The 22,571-nt window shown below is 40.0% G+C and overlaps 4 protein-coding genes across 15 annotated transcripts in view; 1 reads left to right on the top strand and 3 right to left on the bottom strand.

The window, feature by feature from the left end:
• The window catches only part of LOC102313708 (ryanodine receptor 1), a 56,417-nt gene extending 54,150 nt beyond the window's left edge, over nucleotides 1-2,267 (bottom strand). For 9 of the 10 annotated variants that reach the window (XM_014339776.2, XM_042228311.1, XM_042228314.1 and 6 more), the window contains exon 1: nucleotides 1,948-2,266. In XM_014339776.2, coding sequence (XP_014195262.1) covers nucleotides 1,948-1,995 — 48 coding nt within the window. In that variant the 5' untranslated portion in view covers nucleotides 1,996-2,266. Of the gene's footprint in view, nucleotides 1-1,947 lie in introns of all 10 variants that reach the window. The other variant, XM_042228312.1, reaches the window with a different exon arrangement.
• A 2,339-nt stretch (nucleotides 2,268-4,606) lies between these two features.
• On the top strand, nucleotides 4,607-15,794 carry nfrkb (nuclear factor related to kappaB binding protein). 3 transcript variants are annotated; one of them, XM_014339779.2, is made up of 26 exons: nucleotides 4,607-4,717; nucleotides 5,051-5,192; nucleotides 5,303-5,504; nucleotides 5,601-5,728; nucleotides 5,819-5,990; nucleotides 6,176-6,280; nucleotides 6,394-6,467; nucleotides 6,572-6,653; nucleotides 7,076-7,271; nucleotides 7,399-7,510; nucleotides 7,597-7,723; nucleotides 7,832-7,909; nucleotides 8,002-8,078; nucleotides 8,222-8,268; nucleotides 8,426-8,486; nucleotides 8,574-8,748; nucleotides 8,849-8,955; nucleotides 9,154-9,277; nucleotides 9,786-9,865; nucleotides 9,970-10,160; nucleotides 10,286-10,553; nucleotides 10,648-10,827; nucleotides 11,140-11,868; nucleotides 12,344-12,450; nucleotides 12,618-12,753; nucleotides 12,863-15,794. In XM_014339779.2, exons 2-26 carry the CDS (start codon nucleotides 5,067-5,069, stop codon nucleotides 12,998-13,000), a joined length of 3,822 nt encoding a protein of 1,273 aa, XP_014195265.1. In that variant the 5' UTR covers nucleotides 4,607-4,717; nucleotides 5,051-5,066; the 3' UTR covers nucleotides 13,001-15,794. The 3 variants fall into 3 exon arrangements, with proteins under 3 accessions (XP_014195265.1, XP_005941449.1, XP_042084270.1); XM_005941387.3 differs by having other exon boundaries at nucleotides 9,967-10,160; XM_042228336.1 differs by lacking the exon at nucleotides 4,607-4,717 and having other exon boundaries at nucleotides 4,726-5,192; nucleotides 9,967-10,160.
• tmem45b (transmembrane protein 45B) lies at nucleotides 13,480-18,877 on the bottom strand. Its single transcript, XM_005941386.3, has 6 exons — nucleotides 18,695-18,877; nucleotides 15,873-16,070; nucleotides 15,587-15,793; nucleotides 15,294-15,478; nucleotides 14,588-14,730; nucleotides 13,480-13,737 (listed from the first exon to the last, which is right to left on the bottom strand). Exons 2-6 carry the CDS (start codon nucleotides 16,060-16,062, stop codon nucleotides 13,626-13,628), a joined length of 837 nt encoding a protein of 278 aa, XP_005941448.1. The 5' UTR covers nucleotides 16,063-16,070; nucleotides 18,695-18,877; the 3' UTR covers nucleotides 13,480-13,625.
• A 405-nt stretch (nucleotides 18,878-19,282) lies between these two features.
• On the bottom strand, nucleotides 19,283-21,654 carry gng8 (guanine nucleotide binding protein (G protein), gamma 8). Its single transcript, XM_005941388.3, has 3 exons — nucleotides 21,190-21,654; nucleotides 20,351-20,448; nucleotides 19,283-19,440 (listed from the first exon to the last, which is right to left on the bottom strand). The coding sequence occupies exons 2-3, from the start codon at nucleotides 20,432-20,434 to the stop codon at nucleotides 19,312-19,314; spliced, it is 213 nt and encodes a 70-aa protein (XP_005941450.1). The 5' UTR covers nucleotides 20,435-20,448; nucleotides 21,190-21,654; the 3' UTR covers nucleotides 19,283-19,311.
• Between the last annotated feature and the right edge of the window lie 917 nt (nucleotides 21,655-22,571).

Raw genomic sequence — 22,571 nt, 5'->3', positions numbered from 1 at the left:
TATAGCCGATCTTCTTTTAGGTTCAGTATACTACATGCAGAAGAGCATCTTCTTTTGTAATGAATGGTTATTTGAGTTACTGTTACTCTCCTATCAGCTCAAAGCAGTCTCCTCAGTAAGACAGTTTTGCTGGCAGAACTACTGCTCACAGGATATTCTTTCTTTTTTGGACCACTCTGTAAACCCTACAGATGGTGGGAAAATCCCCTTAGGTCAGCAGTTTCTAAAATACTCAACAGTCAAAGAATCCTCTCCAGACACATAAAGAATTATTATGCTTATTATTCCTTTTAGAAGGATGAGTTTCTGCCTGGCTGTGTGGGTGAAGTTGTGGATGGTTTTACTTCACTTTTGGTTGAATCTGAAACTATTCGGTCTAGGAAGCACTTCTGTCTGATGTGTCACAGCCTTCATTTTAACAACCAAAGTTCAGCTACAGTGACAGTGACAGCTATATCTCAGTGAACCTTGGCAGTTGTCGGTTTAGCTTCTCTACTTCTCTTTGAAAACGTAGTGGTAAAACACTCCACTAAAGAGCTAGCACTACTGTAGTAATGCAGTTCTCAAATGGACTGAAGTAAGCAGGTGCTGAAATGGGCCAAGCTTTGAAACTGTTAATCCTCACGCAGTAAATTTAGACCTCAGCTGAGTTCAAGACGAAAAGCAGCAGACTGACAGTGTCACATTGTTGACATATTTTACTTAGTGCTCTGTTTCAAGGCGAGAGACAATGTCAAGTGAAAATGTGTGCTTCTTAGAATTATGTATAGCAGCTGCAAGGTAAAATATTTACAAGAAAACGCATTTAAATTTCAAAGAGTTTACATTGTTCCAATTATCTGTTAAGGGCACCTGTTTAAACACAAAGTAGCAGACTGCAGAACACACACATTTAATCAAGAAGGAACAAAAAAACTGCAAAGATGAGAAATTCTCATAACACAGGATAATGGATAATCAGCATCTGGTTTGTGCTATTTTGAAGGCTAGAGTTACTACACTGCACATGTTCAACCACTATGTTAAACAAGTGCAACATATACGGACCATCCAAATAAAGAGTGTTACATTGAGTTGTCTGATTGCAAGGCCACAATGCCCTTCTGCAGTCAGCTTTGGCCCAGAGATCTAAGAAGGAAATCTGATAGCCCAGCAGAGAGTACTGTAGCAGAGATAAACTTGTTTAAACTAAATACTTGATATAACTATAGTACAGTCAATTATGTAAGAAATTTTAAGTAAAATATACTAAAAACCTTGTAATGTAATAAAAACAAAACAAAGTTCAATGTCTGAGTGGGATTCAGTTATATCCACACAGCAGTAAAAAAGAGATACACTTCATAATGTAATAATGATCATCAATAATTAAGCAATTCATGCTTGGAAAACTGCAATCTTTCAACTGGCAGAAGAGCATTGAGTTTTATTTATTTATTCTGTAGGCGTCACAGGACTAAAGAAGTATTTAATCTTGAAGGATACTGGGCAAAAATAAAATGAAAGTGCAACGGGAAGAAGTAACAATTGATGTTTCGTGCCTCTGTATCACACGGGAGTCTTGAATCAGTTCTTGTGGCTCTATAGCCAATTAAATAACAAAAACATAAACATTCCCATAAAGCCAGTGGGAATGGGACGATGAGACCGATATGTCTACGTGTTAACTGTCAACTGGCACCAGACATTTTCTTCTCTGTGACAAAACAGTTGTATATCAAGTAGCCGATGGGATATAAATAGGAAACAATGCTAACAAAACCAGCCACCTGTGCCTGTCTATCTGTGCTATGTAAAGAAAGCTACCGAACACACTGAACGCTTGTCTAACTATCTGTTATAAAGCAACCACATCATGGACAAGCATAGCCACTACCATTCATTGTTGATGAATAAGTTTACCAACAGTTGACAACTAATCGAGAACAGATAAGGAGCATCACTCACTGTACGCAGAAACTGAATCTCTTCCTCTCCATCTGCACCTTCTGCCATCCTCCCAAGGAATTAAAGGCAAAACCTTTGAGAGAAATGAGAAAGTGTTGGTTTCACAGCTCTGCCACTTGTTGTGCCTGCCACATATGGCAGGACAATGTTGGTGAAGACTTCTGAAGGACAGAGTGTGTCTCCTGCCTCTCCCGGGCTGAGTTATGAGGCAGAGGGATTGACTGTTGATTACAGCATCAAAAAGAGGTGGAGCAAAAACTGAAGCAGCATTTCACATGTTCATATATCAATGCAAGGACACTATAATAAAAACTGAATATAAATCAGGAAGAAGTTAGACAAGAGTTCATCAGACATGACCCCTTATTTGTTTTTTTGCCATTATTTTTTTTCTTTTCTCCTTCTTTATGTTCAATAAATAGGAGGGATCTTCACAAGTTACAGGGGAGATACAATTATGTTAAGTGTTTATCTGTTGGGTTATTCTACAACTAGAATACAATTTAGGCTTCATAAACTTTACAAATAAACCCCATACCCTTTATTTTATAATTAGCTGTTATGTATTTAAAGAAAATGATAAATAAACCATAAAAAAATCTCAAAGAAAAAGATGTTAACCATGGAATGTTAGGGACTGTGAAAAGAATGCAGTTATATAGATAAATAAAAATTGAAATGAATTAGCCTTGTGGAAAATGAGCGTTACATTGGTTACAGTAGCACATTCAAACTGGTCATAAAAGATTGGAAAAATACAAAATATGTCAAACAGGACTAAACTTTGTTAGCACATCACGTGACCATGTGTTTTGTCACTTCTTTTTCCAGACTAAACAGGTTTCAGTGAAAGGATTGCACAGATGTGAGTCACAAATTAGACTGAAACAATTATAAGAGTTATGTATTGAAACCATAATAGTTAATTTATAACTTATTATAATTGTCATATTTACCATGCAATTTGACTAGCAAGAGAAAAACGCCATTTTGCGGGAGTTCTCAAGAGCTAATTTGTATTTTAAAGAATAATTTGGATCTACTTTTTCAACAAATAGGTTTACATTTTGCCTCAGGACAGGTGTAATTTACACAACTATTGTGTTAGAGTCATTTTTAAATTTTTGGGTGGAACAGAAAACTCCTTACCTGCATGCAATAAAATTAGACCCAGACGATTTTATAAGCCGTACTATTAATTCGAACATTTCCATGAAATTAGACAGCTAATTCTGCACAAATAATGAATAACAGTAAATATGTTATTGAAATTACAATTCGGCAAAGTTATTAAGTTTTATGTTTGGTACAGCTACATACCAAGCACATACTTACTAATTTCCTTTAGAGGGCGGCAAAACCTCAGGGGCGAGTATGTCATTAAATATCAATCCGGTTGTTCAGTGTGACGTCACTAGCCGTGTCTGGGCCTAAACTCCGCTGCAGGTCCATATATCAAACGATCACTATGGCATTACTGAGAGTTGAAAAACTGTCTAAAGTCTTTCATCTTTAATAAAATGATCAGCGTTCTGCTCTACCAGGTGTAACAATTGAGTTTAACATCCAGGCATCCATGAAAACGGAATTTATGACATTTAACGGAGTTAGAAGTTAGCAGGGAGTTAGCTCGCTAGCTTCTATCTAAATACAATATAGCATGTCCTGACTGCGGGGTTTTGGAAACAAATTAAAACGTACAGCTCTGTTATCACTTCCAACATAAATGAAGACAGAAAACTAAACAGCAGTGACGTTTGTAGGGTCTCGAAAGAGTGTCCTTTGTGCCAATGTTCACATTTTGGACAGAGAGGACAGATGGTTTGAAAGAGGAGTGAAAGAAGCCATCTATGTCCACTGTGAGCGACCATCTTTGAACAGAGGCGGGGTTTACGACACCAACTCTCTGCCATCTATAATCCAGTTTTGAGATCCCTTCCCAGACGCCTTAACGCCCACTCACATCCTGGGCCATCTGACCTCAGGAATTCGCATGATAAGGTGGGGCCAGGTTTCACAATGAACTCACCCGAAACTCTGGCTGATTGGGACCCACACCCAGTTTCACACCTTGGCTCAGGCGATTAGAGGATCATCAGGGGGTCCTTTTGTCCCTCTGTGGGGGGATACTCCCACTAGGTTTATATCTGGGACTCTCCACCATTTGACCTTAGAACTGAAGAAGCTTCTCGGATGAGAGGTGAAACGTCTTCAAGCAACTTAAAGAAGTCCAGACGCTTTTCTTTGCAAGCTCCTTTGACTACGATGACCTGGATGACTGAGAATCTTCACAGACATAAACAAGCTAACTTTTTGTCCACTCCATAAAAGTTAACGTGAGTGTTCTCGGTGGTCAGGAACAAATGTAATCGCATGGCAGGATGCTGTAAAAGGACCAAACTTCAGCCAGGAGAACAACTGAGATAATCCATCCACAATACGAGGTTAGTCATTCATATACTGCTGCATGGGCTGGGCTGTAGTTACATCCTAAGGTTTTAAAAACTGAGCTTAAATAAATGATTAGCGGTAATAAAAGCCGAGGGAGGTCAACAGTGATCACTGACTGTTTTAGGAGCTTTTTGAGATTAAATAGAAGAAAATACATAACATTAAACATGTTAACAACACAAAAGCCATATTAAACGCAGACTACTTTAGGCCCGGAAGTAGGATTCGTCACGTCATCACTTAACAATCGGATAGAAGAAGAAAACCGTGCGTCGGTAAAATAGTTCCCTCTTCATTTCAAAACATAGAGCAAAGTCAGGTAAGAGCTACCAACAGTTTTTAATCACTTGCATCTATATGAGCACAGTATTTTTCCATTTTATTCTATTAGCCAGCATACTGCACAGAGTACTATCATTGGTGGCTAACCTAAATCCCAGCTTAGTGAGTAGAGACCGTATATAGACGCGTCATATTGAGCTTCCTGCTAGCTTAGCTTAGCACCTTAGCGTAGTTTGTTATGAGGTGTTTCGTTGCTGTGGATGGTTTTGTTTGCTTGCGCTACAACACTACCCCAAAACTATTTAATGAACAACGTGAATAAGTGAAAAGACGTATTCCGAGGGTTTGTGGTCATGTGAAATACTTGAAGGTGGGAACAGAGGAGAATGGACGCCCTTGCACACATGCTTTCGGATCCTCTTGATCCAAAAGAAGAGAACGATGAGCAAATCACCGAGGAGTGCATGCTGGGGAACTGCAGAGTGAGCCTTCCAGAGGACCTCCTGGAGGACGTGAGTTGTTTGGCATTTAGTTGCGAAATTATCCTCTTTTCTGCTGTTTCACGGTTCATATTTTGCTTCACATATCTTCATATGTTGCTGTTCACTTCTTTTTACGACAGCCTGAAATTTTCTTCTCTGTGCTGAGTGAAAGCACTTGGCGTGAAGTACTGACAGATTCCCAGCGGCAGCACCTTCGTCAGTTTCTGCCGCAGTTTCCTGAGAACAATAGTGTGGAGCAGGACAGTACCATCAGTGATCTATTCAATAATAAAAATTTTAACTTTGGGAACCCCCTTCATCTTGCACAAAAACTATTCAGAGGTGCTTACCACTTTACTTTACTGCTGAGAAGAGTGAATGATGCTGAATTGATTTTTGAAGCAGTTACTCATCACATCTCTTGTTATCCCAACCCAGATGGTTACTTCAATCCTGAGGTGGTCAAGTACAGACAACTGTGTGCCAAGTCCCAGAGGAAACGACAGGTGCACTGCCTTCAGCAGTATTACCACAGGCTGCTGAAGCAGATCCTCGTCTCCAGAAAGGTATTTGTGTTTTTTAAGTTTGTGGAAGATTGCGCACAGCCTCTTAGCTTCTGTCTGTGTCTGTGAGTTTTGATGTATTTCTTGTTGCAGGAGCTGCTGGACTTTGCAGTACAAAATGGTCTGGACTTTCCACATAAAAGAAGGTTACCAACCAAAACCCATGCAGAAATGCGGGAGGCAAGGGTGACAAGAAGATTGAGTCGCATAATGAAGGAGGTCAAAGCTGAGTGTGGGGACAGCAATGCTTCATCTGATGATGATGGTTTGTCTGGTCTTGAATGAGTGTTTCTAATGCTAATTACATTCTTTTGTAATCTATGAAGCACTTCACTGACAGCTAGCATGAATATGAAAAATTGAGAGGAAACTTAAACATACAGATTGATTGATACATCAATTTGAATCATTACAAGACTGACCATACCAGTTCCTTTGGATGCCTTCCAGATATATCACCATGGACTCCGGCACCTCAGTCACCCTCTTCTCCAACACCCACGGTCTCAGTCAGAGTACTACCAAGCCTCTCCACTCAAGACATGAAGAGTACTGGTACGTGATTTGTCGTGTACCCTGAATAATGTTACTGTGTTGTTTAAGCACAGGAAGTGTGTGGTTTTTTTATACATAATTTGTTATCATTATTATTATGATTATCATAATAGAAAAAATAGAACTTGGTGAGCAGGATTTGAAAGTCATGCTGCAGAATCATCGTGAGAAGAGGAAGCGACAACCGGTAAGTTGCAAGAGACGGAGACAAAACGTATGATTCTCATAAGGTTTGTTCACTATATCTTTAATGACTTTTTTTTAAATTTATTTATTTTTTTTTATTCCTAGGACCATCCAGACTTGATAACCTCTGATATCCACCTTGGAGACATACTTTCAAGAGCAAACATGGGTCGTAAAGGGACTATGCGTGAGTAAATGTGTTTAAAATATCCACTTTTTAAATGTTTTAATGAAACATTAAAAAATTGATGACCATTTTTGTTAGAAATCTACAAAGATAACTCCAGAATTTTAAAAAAGCAACAAATAGGGGGTTAAAATTATATCGGAATAGAAGGCCTTAAATACTCATATACAGTCCACCTCAGCTTTCACAGCTTATGTCACAATGAAACACATGAGTTGTACCTCGAGCTTCAAGAAAGACTTATGTAATAGTGAACGTCTGGGGAGGTATACAAAAAAAGTAATGAAAACCTTTATGTCATCCATCTTTCTTAAAAGGGAGCGCATTGGTATGTGGAAGCTTTGATACAGAATGTCAGTACTTTCAGATTACACTGTGACACTGATAATATTGTTTGTCTTTGTTTATTTCAATTGTCACAGCACTCTTCGATCTGTCTTTGCCTAAGAAGAAGATCAGAGATGAGAGAAGGAAGAAGAAAATGAGGACGATAAAAGTTGAATCTGAGGACACCTGTGACACTCTTGCACCTCCAGACACCCCATCAGCTCCACCAGCAAACATAATCAACTCCCTGCCAGATGCACCGTCTACCCCGCTAACCAACATTAAGGAGGAGTGAGTCTAGCAAATTGCTGGTGTCAAAATGTAACTGTATAGTCTGGCTAGATGATGGATCCTCTTCTTCTACTTATCAGTATTATTATTATTATTATTATTATTATTATTATTATTATTATTGCAGAGTTGTGGAGGAGTATCTAAGCAGTCCCGTTCCAGTTGAGGAAATAGTCGCCAGTTTTTTCAGTTTGCTGGAAAACATCTTGAGGACAGAAGGTCCTGCCAGTACTTCAGTGGTAAGCGCTAATTTCGGCCTGCATACATGTTTTAAATTTTGTAACATCCCTGTACAGAATTTAACACCATTAATTTAACCCCTCAGTTGGAGGAGAAAGTTCAAATATGGCAGTCATCTCCAGCAAGTTCCATTAATGCATGGTTTTCTTCAGCCTCATGCTGGTCTGACTTGGTTGTTCAAGCCCTGCAGTTTCTTGCAGGAGAGACTAAAGGTAAGTAGCAATGGTCACTCACACTAAAACAGTATTTTTTTCCCCCCGTGTTGGAGTGGGAAGAAATATCCAAGTATTTACCTCTGCACTCTTCTGTTTGTAAATCAGATGGCATGATGGCACTTCCCAGTGGCTTTTCTCCATTTGTAGAATTTTCTGATGAATGTCAACAGTGGAGGTGGATCGGTAAGCACATTCAAACGCAGCAATACCTGGCCTGAAGTAGTGCTTGTTGTTGGTGGTCGTCAAAGGAGATTAACATTCACAACTTCTTTTAGGTCCCACTCAGGATACAGAGAAGGATTTGAGTGCACTGTGTCAGTTGTGGTTAGACTCCAAAGATTTCATTGTCAAGGTAAAAAAATATATATTACTACAAAAAATGCCGTGTGACTTGTACACTTGTGACATTGTACAGTTTGTACAATGCTGTACGTTAGTTGTGTTTTATCAGTTTTATCTCTGACAATATTTAAAAAGGCTTTTTATCTTCAACAGACAGAAAATGAAGAAACATTAGAGATGACCTCTCCCACACCGAGACTGTAAGCTTCAGCAATTTATGATTTTTATTGCTAATTTCATGTTTTCTGCTTGTTTCTTGAATTATTGTGACATTAAAGTTATTCTTAAGAAGTGTAATACACGTATATGTAAGCTCCTAATTTTTTTTTTTTTTTCTTTTTTCCCCTCTTCACACAGTTCAACTGATTATGTCGTGCGTCCCAGCACTGGAGATGAGAGACAAGTGTTTCAAGTCCAGGTTTGCTTTTGTGCTGCAACGTTTAAAGTGATCTGCACATCTGGCCTGGCATACCCTCTCTGAAGTCTACATACTTTTTTTTTTTAGGAGCAGCAACGGTACAACCAGCCACATAAGGCTTTCACGTTTAGGATGCATGGCTTTGAATCTGTGGTGGGTCCAGTTAAAGGAGTGTTCGATAAGGAGATGTCACTAAACAAAGCCAGGGAGCACACGCTGCTGCGCTCAGACCGACCACCATACGTCACCATTCTTTCTCTGGGTTAGAGCTTCTGTTTTACGTGGATTCCATTGATGTGGGGACTCACTGCTTTAGCAGCAAAGCCATTCGTATGACTTTTGCCTCTTTTCTTTTTTTCTAGTACGGGATGCAGCAGCCAGATTACCCAATGGGGAGGGAACGAGAGCAGAGATCTGTGAACTGCTGAAAGACTCACAGTTTCTTGCTCCAGATGTCACAAGTGCACAGGCATGAAAGAGTTTTCCCTTCTTTTTTTCCTCTTCATTAAGTTTTTTCTCTGTGTCCCTTATCATTTTTCATAATTACAGATGACTTCTTTGTTGTGTTTGATTATGAATTGACCACTTTTCAGAGACAGACACTGGCTTTAAGCTTTAGCCTTTTAGTGACATTTTCCGTGAGTAAGGAGCTTTGCTTTCCATTTAGGTGAATACAGTTGTCAGCGGGGCTCTGGATAGACTTCACTATGAGAAAGACCCCTGTGTCAAGTATGACATTGGCCGCAAACTGTGGATTTACCTGCACCGCAATCGCAGCCAGGAAGAGTTTGGTAAGCCACAAAGCTTATTTCAAAATATTTCTGGTTTATGGAGCTGCCTTAAAGAACAGTGTCTTGTTTTTACTCAACATCAGGATACAGTACTCTGCTCTGTATGAAGGACATTATCAGAAGACATTAGGAGCCTACTAAAATCTGACCCTTTCTTGCACAATATCTTACTTGTTTGGTTTGCTGGCTCTTGGCCCTGTCCACGTCTCCATGAGGTGTTACAGATTAACTCTAATTATCGCTTTTATTGCACTTGTTGTCCTCAACTCAACTAACATTAACTGGTTTATTTCCTGCTTGATTCTGCTCCTGTTGTGTGCGTGAGTCATGGCACATTTAACATTAGCATCAAGCAAAATGAACTACCTTTATCATCTCTTTCCATGTGAAGAAAAGACATTTCATTTGTAAAAGCCTCTTTAGCTCTGTTAGATACAGAAAATGACTTGATCACTGAGCAGTGGAGAAAAAAAAAAAACTTATTCTTTGGTTTATTTGTCCTATCCAGAGAGGATCCACCAGGCCCAAGCTGCAGCTGCAAAAGCAAGAAAAGCTCTACAGCAAAAACCGAAACCAGCAGCTAAACCTGTAAGTCCACAGGAAACAAAACAAACACCCAACAGCATTTACTGGGGGAAATAACCATTTACCAATTATTGTTTTGATTAATCTTTGTTGTTATGGTTTAGAAGTCTGGAAGCAAAGATGGAGGCAACAAAACGGGATTTTTGGAAGCAGGACAGGATATAGGTTCTAATCCCATGTCACCAATCCCGACGACACCCACTCCGAACACACCTGGAACCCCCAAATCACCCTTACCCTCCACAGTCACCACACCAACAAAAACCAGAGTCCCAGATACAATCAAAACCAGCCCAGGGTCAGTGTGCCATATATGATTTTTTTTCTTTCTTATTTATATTGTCTAGAACATACGTTTTGATTCATTTGTGCAATTTCAAATCAACTCTTGTCTGTTGCTTCTCCTCCCTCTTGTACGCCTAGTGTTCTTCTTGTGTCCCCTCCATCGTTGCCCCAGCTGGGAACTATTTTGCCCACAAGTCAGGCTTGTCCACCAGCTTCTCAGCCAGTTACATCCCACGCAGCTCGTATAGTGAGTCACCTGACGGCAGGTTCTCTTCCACAAGTACGAGTCGTTCCTGCTCAGCCTGGCCTGGGGTCATCGGCAGGAAGTCAGCAAGCCACACTGGTACATCAGACCCCTCACCAGATCCGGATGCCAGTGTCAGTGTCAGCTAAAGGAATTTCACAGGTACCAAAAACAACTAGTAATTTTTAAAAGATGGATGGATGGTTGTTGGAAATGTACAATTAATTCTGTCTGTGTTTGTCGTGTATGTCAACAGGCTGTGGTGTCTGTGCCTTTAAGAAGTCAACCTGCTAGCAGTCCAGTCCAGGTTCCAACTACATTGTCTGTGTCAGCTGTAACCTTGGCCAAACCTCAATCTGGATCACCTGGTAGCCCAGCTAACAACCCTGCTTCTCCAGCGGTGCTGCAAGGAGTCACCAGCCCAAACATCAAACAGGTTGAGCATTTTCTTTTAACTGTATATATTTGGGTATCTACTATCTGAAGGGCACTACAGTGCAACAGTGGTGCATAGTTATTAACCGTATAGTAGAGATGTTCCCTTAAATGTCAGATGCTTACAGATATGAATAAACAAATTTGACTCCTTACAATCTCAGCGCAACAACTATAGTTGAAATGTAGTTTAACTGAGTAGTATACAGGAAGAGGATGGTGACAGGAAAAAAATCCTTGAAGGCCGTTTACATTTAATGATCCCATGATTCATTATTTGTATAATTATCATTATAATTATTATTATTTGCAGGTGTCTATCACAGGACAACTGGGAGTAAAGTCTCCAGGAGCAGGAATTCCTATCACAGCTACAAACCTTCGCATCCAAGGCAAAGATGTCCTACGCCTCCCACCATCGTCCATAACCACAGATGCTAAAGGCCAAACAGTGCTGCGGATCACCCCAGACATGATGGCAACACTTGCCAAATCCCCAGTTACGACCGTCAAGCTCACTTCTGACTTTCTGGGCTCTGCCTCCACAGGCGGCAAGAGCATATCAGCCACTCTTCACGTGACACCACCCCATCCTTCACCTTCTTCGGTGTCCAGTGCTGCATCCTGTACTGGGGAAGTACAGACCACTAAAGCAGGACACGTTGCCTCGACCTTGTTAAAGGCTGCAGGAGACACGACCATTCGTTTGATGCCCACGTTGGCCGTCACTGTGGCCGACCAAAAATCTAGGACCTTCTCCACTGTGACTTCCCCAGACAAGACCGGCGCCACAATTCGGATAATGCCGGGCCTGGGTGTAATTCCACAGAAACCAGGTCAGACCATCACAATGACCACCACCACTGGCAGTAAACCTCTCACAGCAAGTACATGTGCTAACGTAGTGACCATGCCTGCCAGTGTTGTGGCCGGTGCTAAAGGGATCACAGTGGCTTCTGGAGCTTCGGGGTCACCTCTGACGCTAGGAACAGCTACAGCTACTGTGCGACAGGTCCCTACTACAGTTGTCACCACACAAACGGTTAGAGAAATATTCAGTGTTATTCAGTTATTCATCACTATAACACACTGTTGAATCCAACAATGTTATCTAATGCATGTCTTAAGAAGGGTTTAAGCGTGAGAGTTAACCAAACAGCTTACAGTTACTGAAAAGATTATCCCAACTATGTGTAACTATCTGTTAAAACTAGAACTAGTTAATGTTTTAACGGGTTGGTAATTTATTGATTTACATGGTTTCCTCAAATGAAAACCAGGAACTGATAAGCAAGGAATGCATCCACCTGTTCCTCGCTTTCTCCAAACATACAGTCAGCTTGCATTCAGCAAGTCATTTCACTGCAGACTACTTTTGTTTTTCTTTAGTGATCTAAATGATAGGATATTCTCAATAATGGGAATTTTGAATTTTACCTTATTTAAATGATTGCTTTAAGTGTACTGTAAAACCATCAATAACAGGCCCAAACCATTCTGTTCTTTGAACACTCTAGGGGAAGTTACCCGCACGGATCACAGTCCCCCTGTCTGTCCTCAATCAGCCACTGAAGAGCAAGAGTGTTGTAACGACACCCATTGTGAAAGGAAGCCTGAACACAAAGTAAGGCTGCACAGATTTAGACTTTTCGCTTTCATTTTATTGTGAAGGTTAATGCTCTAAGATATTTTATTTCAGCAATTTGTGTGTTTTCTTGACATTATAACAGTAGAAGTGCACATTTTTGCAGTTGATCTATATTTATACATTTCTCTCTCCCGTGCGAGCAGTATTAGCAGCCTGGGCAGAAACATCATTCTCACCACCATGCCTGCTGGCACGAAGCTGATTGCAGGAAACAAACCTGTCAGTTTTGTCACAGCGCAACAGTTCCAACAGCTTCAGCAGCAAGGACAGGCCACACAGGTTTTTGTAGATGCTTTTCATTTTTAGCACATATAGTGATTTCATTTTATAGTTTATCTGTTCAGATCAAACAAATACAGAGAATTATCTACCATCTTATACTCTTCAGGTTCGGATCCAGACAGTTCCAGCGCAGCAGGTTCAGCACATGGCTGCAGGCTCCCCAAAATCTGTTTCAACAGTCGTAGTCACAACAGCACCTTCACCAAAATGTACACCTGATACTCCACCGGCTCCACAACAGTGATCTCATCCTGTCAGCCTACAATGACTCATAGATCAAGGATGCTATATATGTACCAGGATTGTTTCTTTTTGTCCAATATTTATCAGAGTTTTAGTTCAGTTTGCAAGTTAAAAAACATAAAAGCCAGAAACCTAATTCTTCCCTGAAAACCCTGCTGCCTTTCTTTTCTTTTTTTCCAAGTATTACATGAAAATTCTGGTCATTTATTAACAAAATGTTACCTCCTGAATTTGTTTCTCCACATTGTTATAAACAAAATATATCATAAGAAAATTCAGCCTGTTTATAATCTTTCCGTAGAAATTCCAGGTGCAAGTTTGTGGGAAAACTGAAAAGTCTACATGGTCTCTTGATAACCTCAAACAACAACTTGTCCGATTGTATTAAAGTACTAATTCAGTTTAATATAAGCAAGTTGTGATTTGTTAATAAAATATTTCAATATGTTGCATTTTTTGTAAAAGCAGGCGATACACAAATATGAATTGTCCTTTTTAATATTTACAAACATGATAATAGTTAATTCACATGGATTTCAATCTTATTTTCTTTAGACATTTTTTTTAAAAATAGATAAAATAGATCAAGATTTGAAAAATGAAATCAAAGAGCCATAAACATGCCTTCATTCTTCATCTGACTCTTGAAGCAAAGCTTTCTGAGAGGTCAATTCAGAGGATGTGTTACGCATTCCCATCTCTATGTCTCGTCCCCTTGCCGAGAATTGCACCACAGTCCTGTTGGAACAAACACAAGTGTATATGAAGATTACACAACTAACACTGTTATTGTTGCCTCCTGAAAGCTAATGAATTATTAATGATAATTATTACCAAAGGACATTAAAATCTAATCAAAAGTTCCAAATGGAGACGAGGTTTAAACGTATCAGTGCCTCTTAAGCCTAAACCTTTTTCTACCAACAATCGCAAGAGGGTCCATAGATGCAAGACATCACAGCAGTCAGTGTAAAATGTTACCCACCAATAACAGATAAAGAAGACAAGTAATGCAGATTAATACGGGTTATAAGTTACCTGTATTTATCCATCTTAAGGGTTAAGAACTACTAAAATAAGCTGCCACTAGCTGTTGGGTATTTATGAGAAATGTTGAATGTAAACAAAAACATGTTGCCTATATACACATCACCTCAAAAAGCAGGTTTGGATGTCAGAATTCAAAAAAGGTGGCTTTCACCAAGCTTACAAAATGTTCAGGAAGTGATTTATCATGAAGTTTACTTGTCCTTGAAACCGTCCCTGAAAACCTTTGCTTCAGCTATTCTGAAATGTCAAGTGAATAGTGATATCCCATTGAGGCACATTATGCTCTAATGAAAAGCCATTTCAGAGCAAAATATGCAGGCTAAACCCTGATCAAGTTGCATTTTACAGGGAATAATAACCCGAGTACACGTATCATAAATGCAGGTGCACATGTTGTTCTGCCATGTTGTGACAAGATTTTAATTGTACCTGTTTTGCTGAATCCCACTTGTTCTGTTTTCTAACCAAGTCTGTTCAAACTCGGTTATTACACTGATCTGGTTGTAAAATGTGTGCATGTAAAGGATGAGATACTTACAACCAAACTACAACTGCAGTGGAAGTGACTAAAAGCAGGGCCACAGCTAAATGCCAGCAGAAGCACATTGTGACGAACATGACGTTGGCGTGCTCGGTCAAGTTCCATTCCACTCCACTTGGTGAGTAAAGTACGAATCCAATCTGAAATGACAAATGTGTGATGAAGAAGCCAACTACCTATTATCATTATAAGCAAATGAATAAAAAAATGTAAGTTGACAAAAAGTTTGCACAAAGAGCAAGATCTAAGGACAGTCCACACAGATGGCACCGAACTGGCCCTGACGTGTGCAGAAATTAATGAAATCTACTGCTTGTCTAGAAAATGTGATTAAACTATACAAGTAAATATTTTAAAAAGTGGTGTTGGTCCTCTAAGTGGTCTTTGTTTTAGTATTCAAGTGCCACGGCGATGCAGTGTTTAGCACAACGAGAAGGTTCCTGGTTTAATCCTCCTGGGGCATTTCTGTGTATAGTTTGCTTGGTCTCCCTGCAGTCCAAAGACGTGCTTGTTAGGTTAATTGGTGATTGTAATTTGCCTGTCAGTGTTTATGGTTGACTGTCTCTATGTGATGGACTGGCAGCCTGTATAGGGTGTATCCTGTCTCTCATCCTGTGTCAGATGGCTGAACTGGACGGGTGGATAGATGTTGCTGGGTGTATAAATGAGGTGTTCTGCATCAGGATCTCATTTGGCTAATCACCTGGTAGAACCACGAACCCTGTAGGATGAACATGCATGACCCGAACAGCTCTAAAATAATGTTGTCTCTTATGAACATCTCCAGCATGATGCTGGCTGAGCCTCCAAACACCGCCACCAGGAGCAGGGTGTGGATGTGGGCGTCCAGAAGAGGTCGATTGTGCACATGGTAGTAAAACAGAAACCCTGTGTGAAATAGAGTCAAACACAAAATGTAGCTCAAATACACGTTAGCCACCAGAAATTATGGTGAAAAATATTGTGCAACTAAAACCTGGCTTTCTTACAGCTTACCTTCAACAAAAAGAGCTAACGAGAGACCAAAGCGGCCCACTCCTCTTGGCACCAGTTGGAATTTTGTACTTAAAATCAGAGCTATTCCAGAAATCCCAAAGAACAGATACATTGTGCTGTGCTGCCAGTTCATCAACTTAATCCACCCGCCGTCGTTGTAGAGATGAGCATGTGGCCCGTCCACCACAAACTGCTCAACCATAATACCTGTGACAGGACAGCATCAGTGAAATTAGAACAGGTGGACGCACACAACTGATGAATATATATTTACAGGAAAACTGACCAATAAAAGCAGCAAATATCTGGAACCCTCCTTCAATGTAGTCCAGTCTTTTAAAGATTGGCGGCAAAGTCTGCCGTCCTTTAGGCTGGTTTGTCCTCCAGTAGTGTTGGAGAACATATTTCACTGTTAGCCAGAAGCCATAGAGCAGGAAAAAAGAGCCAGGAATAGCGTGTCCTCCAAAGTTGGCCATTATCAGGCCTGAAAAAAAGAAGAAATGCGCCTTAGTCATGTCATACATTGCTATACAAGTGTATTTGCCCCCTTCTTGGCTCAAGAGTTGGGAGTTCGCCTTGTAATCGGAAGGTTGCCCGTTCGAGCCCCGGCTCGGATAGTCTCGGTCGTTGTGTCCTTGGGCAAGACGCTTCACTCGTTGCCTACTGGTGGTGGTCAGAGTGCCCGGTGGTGCCTCGCCTCTGTCAGTGCGCCCCAGGGTGGCTGTGGCTACAATGTAGCTGCCATCACCAGTGTGTGAATGGGTGGGTGACTGAACGTGTAAAGCACTTTGGGGTCCTTAGGGACTAGTAAAGCGCTATACAAATACAGGCCATTTACCATTCTTGATTTATTCATTTTTGCATATTCATCACACATGTTTCATATCAAACTAATTCTAATAGTAGACAAAGACACAATTCAGGTTTTACATGATGATTTAATTTATTAAGGGGAAAAAATAAGTTTACTTACCTGGACCTGTGTAAAAAGTAAATGCCCCTTAAACTTGATAACCGGTTGGATCAAAGTTAGGAGCAATTTGTTTTTGGATCACGGTCACTGAGTCTTTCACGTCACTGTGAGGAATTTTGGTCCACTCTTCTTTGCAGAATTGTTTTATTTCAGACACATTTGGGTGGGTTTCAAACAAACAGTGCATCCCAAAGCATCTCAATCTGATTTAAGCCCAGATTTTGACTAGGCCACTGCAAAACCTTCATTCTGTTTTTTACTTTGGAGCCATAGACAGGTGGACTCGTGTTTCAGATCATTGTCATGCTTAAGTACACTTAAGCTTCAGGGCCTGACCTTCTGGTAGAGAACCGAATTCATGGTTACATCAAGTCTTCCAGGTCTTGAAGCAGCAAATCAGCCCCAGACCGTCGCAATACCACCACCACGTTTTTTTTTCTGTTCTTTTTAGGAATGCTGTGTTGATTTTACGCCAGATGTGAAGGGACTCAAACGTTCCAAAAAGTCAGTCCACACAGTAATTTCCCAAAAGCCTTGGCGATCATAAAGATGTTTCTTGGCAAATTTGAGACAAGCCTTTGTGTTCGTTTTGCTCAGCAGTGGATTTTTCCCCTCCTAAGGATGTCTCTTTCTTATTGCCGAATCATGAACTCTGACCTTAACTGAGGCAGGTGAGGCCTGCAGTTCTTTCCATGTTGTTCTTGCTCTTTTTGTGACCTCCTGGATGACTCATGAATGCACTCTTGGAGTAATTTTGGTAACACTGCTGGGAAGGTTAACCACTGTTCCAAGTTTACTCTATTTGTATATAATGGCTTTGACTGTGGTTCACTGGAATCCCAAAGCCTCAGAAATGACTTTCCAGACTGATGGATATCAATGACTCAGCTGTCTCTTTAGATTGCGTTGTTGTTTTTTGAGATCTTTTAACCTGCTTCACTTTGTCAGATAGGATCTACTCGAGCGGTTTCTTGATCCAACATGTCTCACAGGCCTGGGTGTGGCTAAAGAAATTGAAGTCAATAAATGTTATAATTAAGGTAATTCAGGATTTCACAAGGGGAGCAATTCCTCACACAGGGCCAGGTTGGGCTGCTTAGTTCCCCCCTTTCAATGAATGAAATCATCATTTTGTATTCATTCCAGTTATCTTTGACTAATATTAAAATTAGTTTGATGATCTAAAAAAAATAAGTGTGACAAATATCCAATATATTAATACACCAGGATGAATGCAAATATAGTATATACTAAATGCAGCGTTGAAAGTTCAAAGGTATTAGCTTTGAGGTTAAAGTGCAGGCTCTTAGTTCCGCTTTATTGAGATGATAAGAACCTGGCATTTAAGGAAACGAAATCCAAATAGATAGCAACGTTCACAAAGGGCTTTTTCAAAGCAGCTGGCATTACATAAAAACAAATACAGTGCTGGAAACTGCTGTCAATAGGGGGAAAGCAGCGATTAATTTATAACATATCCTGTCTGATTAGGGCGGAGCCTGCTGAGCGTGTTCTTTGGTCCGGATGACATTTGTTTTGCAAAACTGAAATTCAAATGAAAGAGGGTTTTTTGACAGAAAACGTGCTGCCTTTCAAATCAGAAAAAACAAACAGTATTAAAAGTTTAACAAGTAATACTTTAACGACTAACTGAAGTCACTAAGAAAATGGGAAAGCGCAATTATATTGTTTTAACTTAAATTCTACCGCTGACTCATTAAAGTGAAATCTAAAATCAGACGCAGTGAACATGTAACACGGGCTTTTTTCCACTGCTCAAAAGGAAGTCGGTGGTTTATAACAGACCTTAAAACTTCTTCCCCCTGCTTTTAATGTTAGTATTGGAGACACGGGTGTGTTTAAGATCCGCGTGTTCGGTTAGTCAGACAAGTTTTTCCTGATCAGCCCTGCCTGGCGTGATGTTACTGAACACTTTTCACACATTGTCCAACATTTCCAACACTGTCGACGTGTATGGAGGCAGATAGCTGATTTCACCGTCTCAGAGCTAAGTCCAAATAATGTTTCGACACAATAAATACGCGTTTATCTAAAGTCCAGTTAGCCTGTGGCACATCAGCATCTGTAGCGAGGTAAATCTTCAACTGAGTACATGCTTGATAAAATCAACATACCTTAATCTCTGCGGCTAATTCCCAAATACAACAAATTAATGTCGGCAAACCGCCTTGAATGACAGCTCCCTGCTGTTTGGAGACCTGTGCACACCTGCTCCCTGCACCTCTAACCTGCACTGACGGATCACACATAGCCCCACCCCTAGTTTGCATAAGTTTCAGTGACCAAGTGACATCTCCCTGAGAAACGGGCAGAAAAACAGAGGCTGTTTAAAGACGGTGAGCTTTATTCAGCTACTCATTTGACAACAAAAAGATCAATACCGAGATTAATAGCGAGCAACAACCCGATGACAACTTAAATATGGAGTTTTGTTAATATGTAAACTGTGTGCACAGTGGGAGATGCAGCAGCAGTGGCTTGTTTAAATGAACTTTGCACTCTTTTCAATAAATCTTTATTGCCATTCTTATCGTGCTTAACACACAGTCATTTGACATGTGAGGAAATCGCTACCTAAATGAAAAACGGAATGCTGTTTTAAAATAATCCTAATAAACAAAGTGTCATTGTTTAGGTGTGTGTGTGTGTGTGTGTGTGTGTGTGTGTGTGTGTGTGTGTGAGTGTGTGTGTGTGTGTGTGTGTGTGTGTGTGTGTATTTTGCACAAGAGAGTTATAGGATTTCACAGAACAATTTCTTCTCTCGAAACGGGTTCTCAGATGAAGGCACTGGAGTCACCAACGGGTCCTCTTTGGCATGAGCTTCACAGTAGGCCATCAGTTCAGCTGCTGCTTTGGATACCTGTAAAAGCAGACTGTGTTTAAGTGAGTCAGTGATCATAAAAGGGCAAGATAAGATGTTAAGTATGAGCTCATCTGTTCCAATACACACACAGACACACACACACACACACATATATATATCTGTGTGTGTGTGTGTATATATATATATATATATATATATATACTACACAGAATAAGAAAGAGAAGTGGGAGGATCTCTGCATAACTGAGCAAGAGGACAAGTCGATTAAAGTCTCTCGATATCAGATGGCAGGCTCATTAAATGGCACTCATGAAGTCCCTCCAGGATATCTGAGACTGGCCAATAACAGTAAGAAAGAACAAATAAGCAGGAAAACACAGATATTGGACAGAGGCAAATTGGAATACTGCTATACACAATGATATCTGAAGTCTAAGGTGTTTAAGTCAAAAAGAACATTTGAGCGAGGGGCTGAAAGAGTGCTTGATATGAGGAAGTGTGATGATTTGATGGTGCGTGCAGTGCCAGGCTGGAGTGAAATCATTGAACCAGGTCATATAGCTCCAAACTATGCAAGAACTTTTTAAAAGGAAGCTGTCAGCTGGTATTCTGTTAAAAGGAGTGGACAGTAGCATCATCAGATCTAAACCCTGATTGAACATTTGTGGGTCTCTAAGCTGGAGCACATATCTACAATAATAAAGATTCACACACCTGTAGTTGCTGCAAATAAGCAGTTATTTGTCAAAAGTATAAATACATCTGATAAATAAAAGCATGTAAAATGTAATTTTTTATTGAAAGTTTCCAAGACACAGTGAAGTACAAAGGAAGAACACGTGGTGCCTTAACTGAAGTGAATACTTGCTCATCTGAAGACTTTTCAATTCACACTGCCTTATTTGTGCCCTTGCTTTGTTTCCAGTCACTGTCTGTGTGGACTCACCATCATCCTCTCTATGTTGACCTCCAGTTTCAACTGCTCTACTGTTTTTCGAGCATCTGCAATCTTGGCCATGTTGTTAGACATCCTGCCCTCTCCCGCTTGGATCAGCCATCATGTAGCAAATTTAAAAACAAGACACAAAAGTACAGATTACCAATAAAGAAATGTGGTTGTAGAAAACAAGTTTGCTCTTATAAAGAGCAATATAAAGAAAATTTGTCACAAATGATCAATGTGAGACATTATTGAAGGTATCTGAGGTGCTGGTTAGAGTCTGTTTCAATTTGCTTGTTAATTCTGCTCCCTGGGTCTCAGCTGCAAGAGGAACAGGGAGAGTCTCAAAGGACAAGGGCAGGGGAGCGGAGGTAGCGCAGCCCTCCCAAGGGGGCGGCATCCGCTAGCACAGATTGTAAATACACCTTATATTAACATGTTGCTCTCGCACAATATATCTGTCATAAAGTTCACATTTAGTTGTTTTTCAAATCTCAGCTTTTCTTTATAAGTAGATGCTGTTATGTTTTTTTGAGTTTAAAAGACACATTCGAGTACCATCTTAATGATCCTCATAATAGGCGAGTAAATAAAAAGCCAGCAACAGCAGGCCTTTAAAAAAAAAACTTTGCTAGAAATAATAAAAAGGAAATTCATTATAAGTCATTTCTAGTGCTAATATAATTCATGCAGCACATAGCAGATATGCCATATAATTCATGTGTGGAAATATTTGAAATAGGCTGCTTCTGTGCATCTGTATAAAAGATGATGATGATGATGATGATGATGATGATGATGATAAAGAAAATTTGCAGTCACTCCATAGTTCCAAACATACTCACAACAAAGACCGACAGCAAACGACTGGCTCCTGGAGCGAAAGTACACTTGTCCTCCGCCACAGCAACTTGTAGCTCCGAATGAAGTGAGATGAATGGCAGAGACGAAGTGGATATCTTCACTGGGCTTCCAACCTTCACATAATTAGCGGTGGATCTGCCTATGGGATGGGCTCAGTGCAGCAGTGCAACAGTTAAAGGCAACATGTGGTATGACCTTCATTTCTACACTCTCTATCACTCACACATCTGAGATTACACCGAAGACAGAGAGTTAAATGTAGCTTCTAAAAAAGATGGAATATGGCTGAAATAATAGTTGTGTATTTGATCATAACACCTCAACAGAACAGACAGTTATTTTCCGTGACTTTGCATAACATGCTTGTGTATAAAATATCAAAATATCAAACCTTAAATTCCTGGAATTACTGAGTACATTAAAATGAGTTGGACTGGGATTGTTCTAAGACAGAATAATGTTTATGAGAAAGGTATTAAGTCAGAATATGTAAAATAAGGCTCTATAAACTTTTATTTGAAATTCTCACATGTGCTTGTGTTTAAAGAAGCCATGCAACAGAAAACAGTTACTAATCAAGCTCCAAATAAATATTTTAAGAGTCTAATTCTATCACACATAAGAACACTTGAATATAACATCTGGTAAATTTGCATGTTCAGTGACAGACTTTTTGTCAAGGGGAGGATTTTCTCAGAAACAGAGTTATTTCTCTCATATTTTAGTGATCCTCTTCAAGGCTGCCAGTCTTTCCGGTAGAGCTGACTATTATTCCACAGAGCAGCAGGGAGCAAAGTGGCAGTGTGATGGAGTTAAATGTCAAATGCCTCATTAACATTTGTTTCCCTGTAGTAATTGGTCTTGCTTCATGGACGATATAAGCCTTTATAGCAAAAAGAGCTTCTGGTTCACTTAACCCTCCTCTGTCATTTAAAACGTCTATACAGTAATGTGTGAAAGTCTTGAGTCACCACTCAATTCTTTATTTTTGTTACAAAAATGGAAAATAGGTACAGCTATTTATCAAAATGTGAAATCATAGGGTACATGTAAATACAGACTATAAGGCTAAAACTGAGTTTGTACCATTCTGATGAGCCCGAAAGTGAATGATTTGAAATGACCACCTTTATTCTTGAACCAAACATTTCACATTTGGATTCATCACTCAATAAGACCTGTTGCCAGTCCAGTTATTTTGTAATTTCACACCTCAGCCTTTTCTCCCTGTTTCCCTTCCTTAAGAATGGCTTCTTGACAGCCACCCTCCCACTGGGATCATTTCTGATGAGGCTTCAGTGAAAAGTAGTTGAATCAACTGAAGGTCCAGATGCATTTCTTGAGTCCCGTGTTAGGTCTTTGC

The sequence above is a fragment of the Haplochromis burtoni genome, unplaced genomic scaffold (genome assembly GCF_018398535.1).
Source record: "Haplochromis burtoni strain Fernald_Lab_line unplaced genomic scaffold, NCSU_Asbu1 Contig_318, whole genome shotgun sequence".
Lineage (NCBI taxonomy): Eukaryota > Metazoa > Chordata > Actinopteri > Cichliformes > Cichlidae > Haplochromis > Haplochromis burtoni.
This window is presented reverse-complemented; position numbering and strand designations above follow the sequence as displayed.

Excerpts from the sequence above, each read along its gene's own strand:
- gng8 (XM_005941388.3), bottom strand. The coding sequence starts at position 20,434 with ATGTCTAACAACATGGCCAAGATTGCAGATGCTCGAAAAACAGTAGAG. Across the intron at positions 19,441-20,350 it reads TCAACATAGAGAGGATGATG|GTATCCAAAGCAGCAGCTGA; the intron begins GTGAGTCCACAC and ends CTGCTTTTACAG.
- tmem45b (XM_005941386.3), bottom strand. The coding sequence starts at position 16,062 with ATGGCCAACTTTGGAGGACACGCTATTCCTGGCTCTTTTTTCCTGCTC. Across the intron at positions 15,479-15,586 it reads GTTAGCTCTTTTTGTTGAAG|GGTTTCTGTTTTACTACCAT; the intron begins GTAAGCTGTAAG and ends TATTTCACACAG. Across the intron at positions 13,738-14,587 it reads ACTGCAGTTGTAGTTTGGTT|GACTGTGGTGCAATTCTCGG; the intron begins GTAAGTATCTCA and ends TTGTTCCAACAG.
- nfrkb (XM_005941387.3), top strand. The coding sequence starts at position 5,067 with ATGGACGCCCTTGCACACATGCTTTCGGATCCTCTTGATCCAAAAGAA. Across the intron at positions 9,278-9,785 it reads TCGCAGCCAGGAAGAGTTTG|AGAGGATCCACCAGGCCCAA; the intron begins GTAAGCCACAAA and ends TGTCCTATCCAG. Across the intron at positions 10,554-10,647 it reads CAGCTAAAGGAATTTCACAG|GCTGTGGTGTCTGTGCCTTT; the intron begins GTACCAAAAACA and ends GTATGTCAACAG.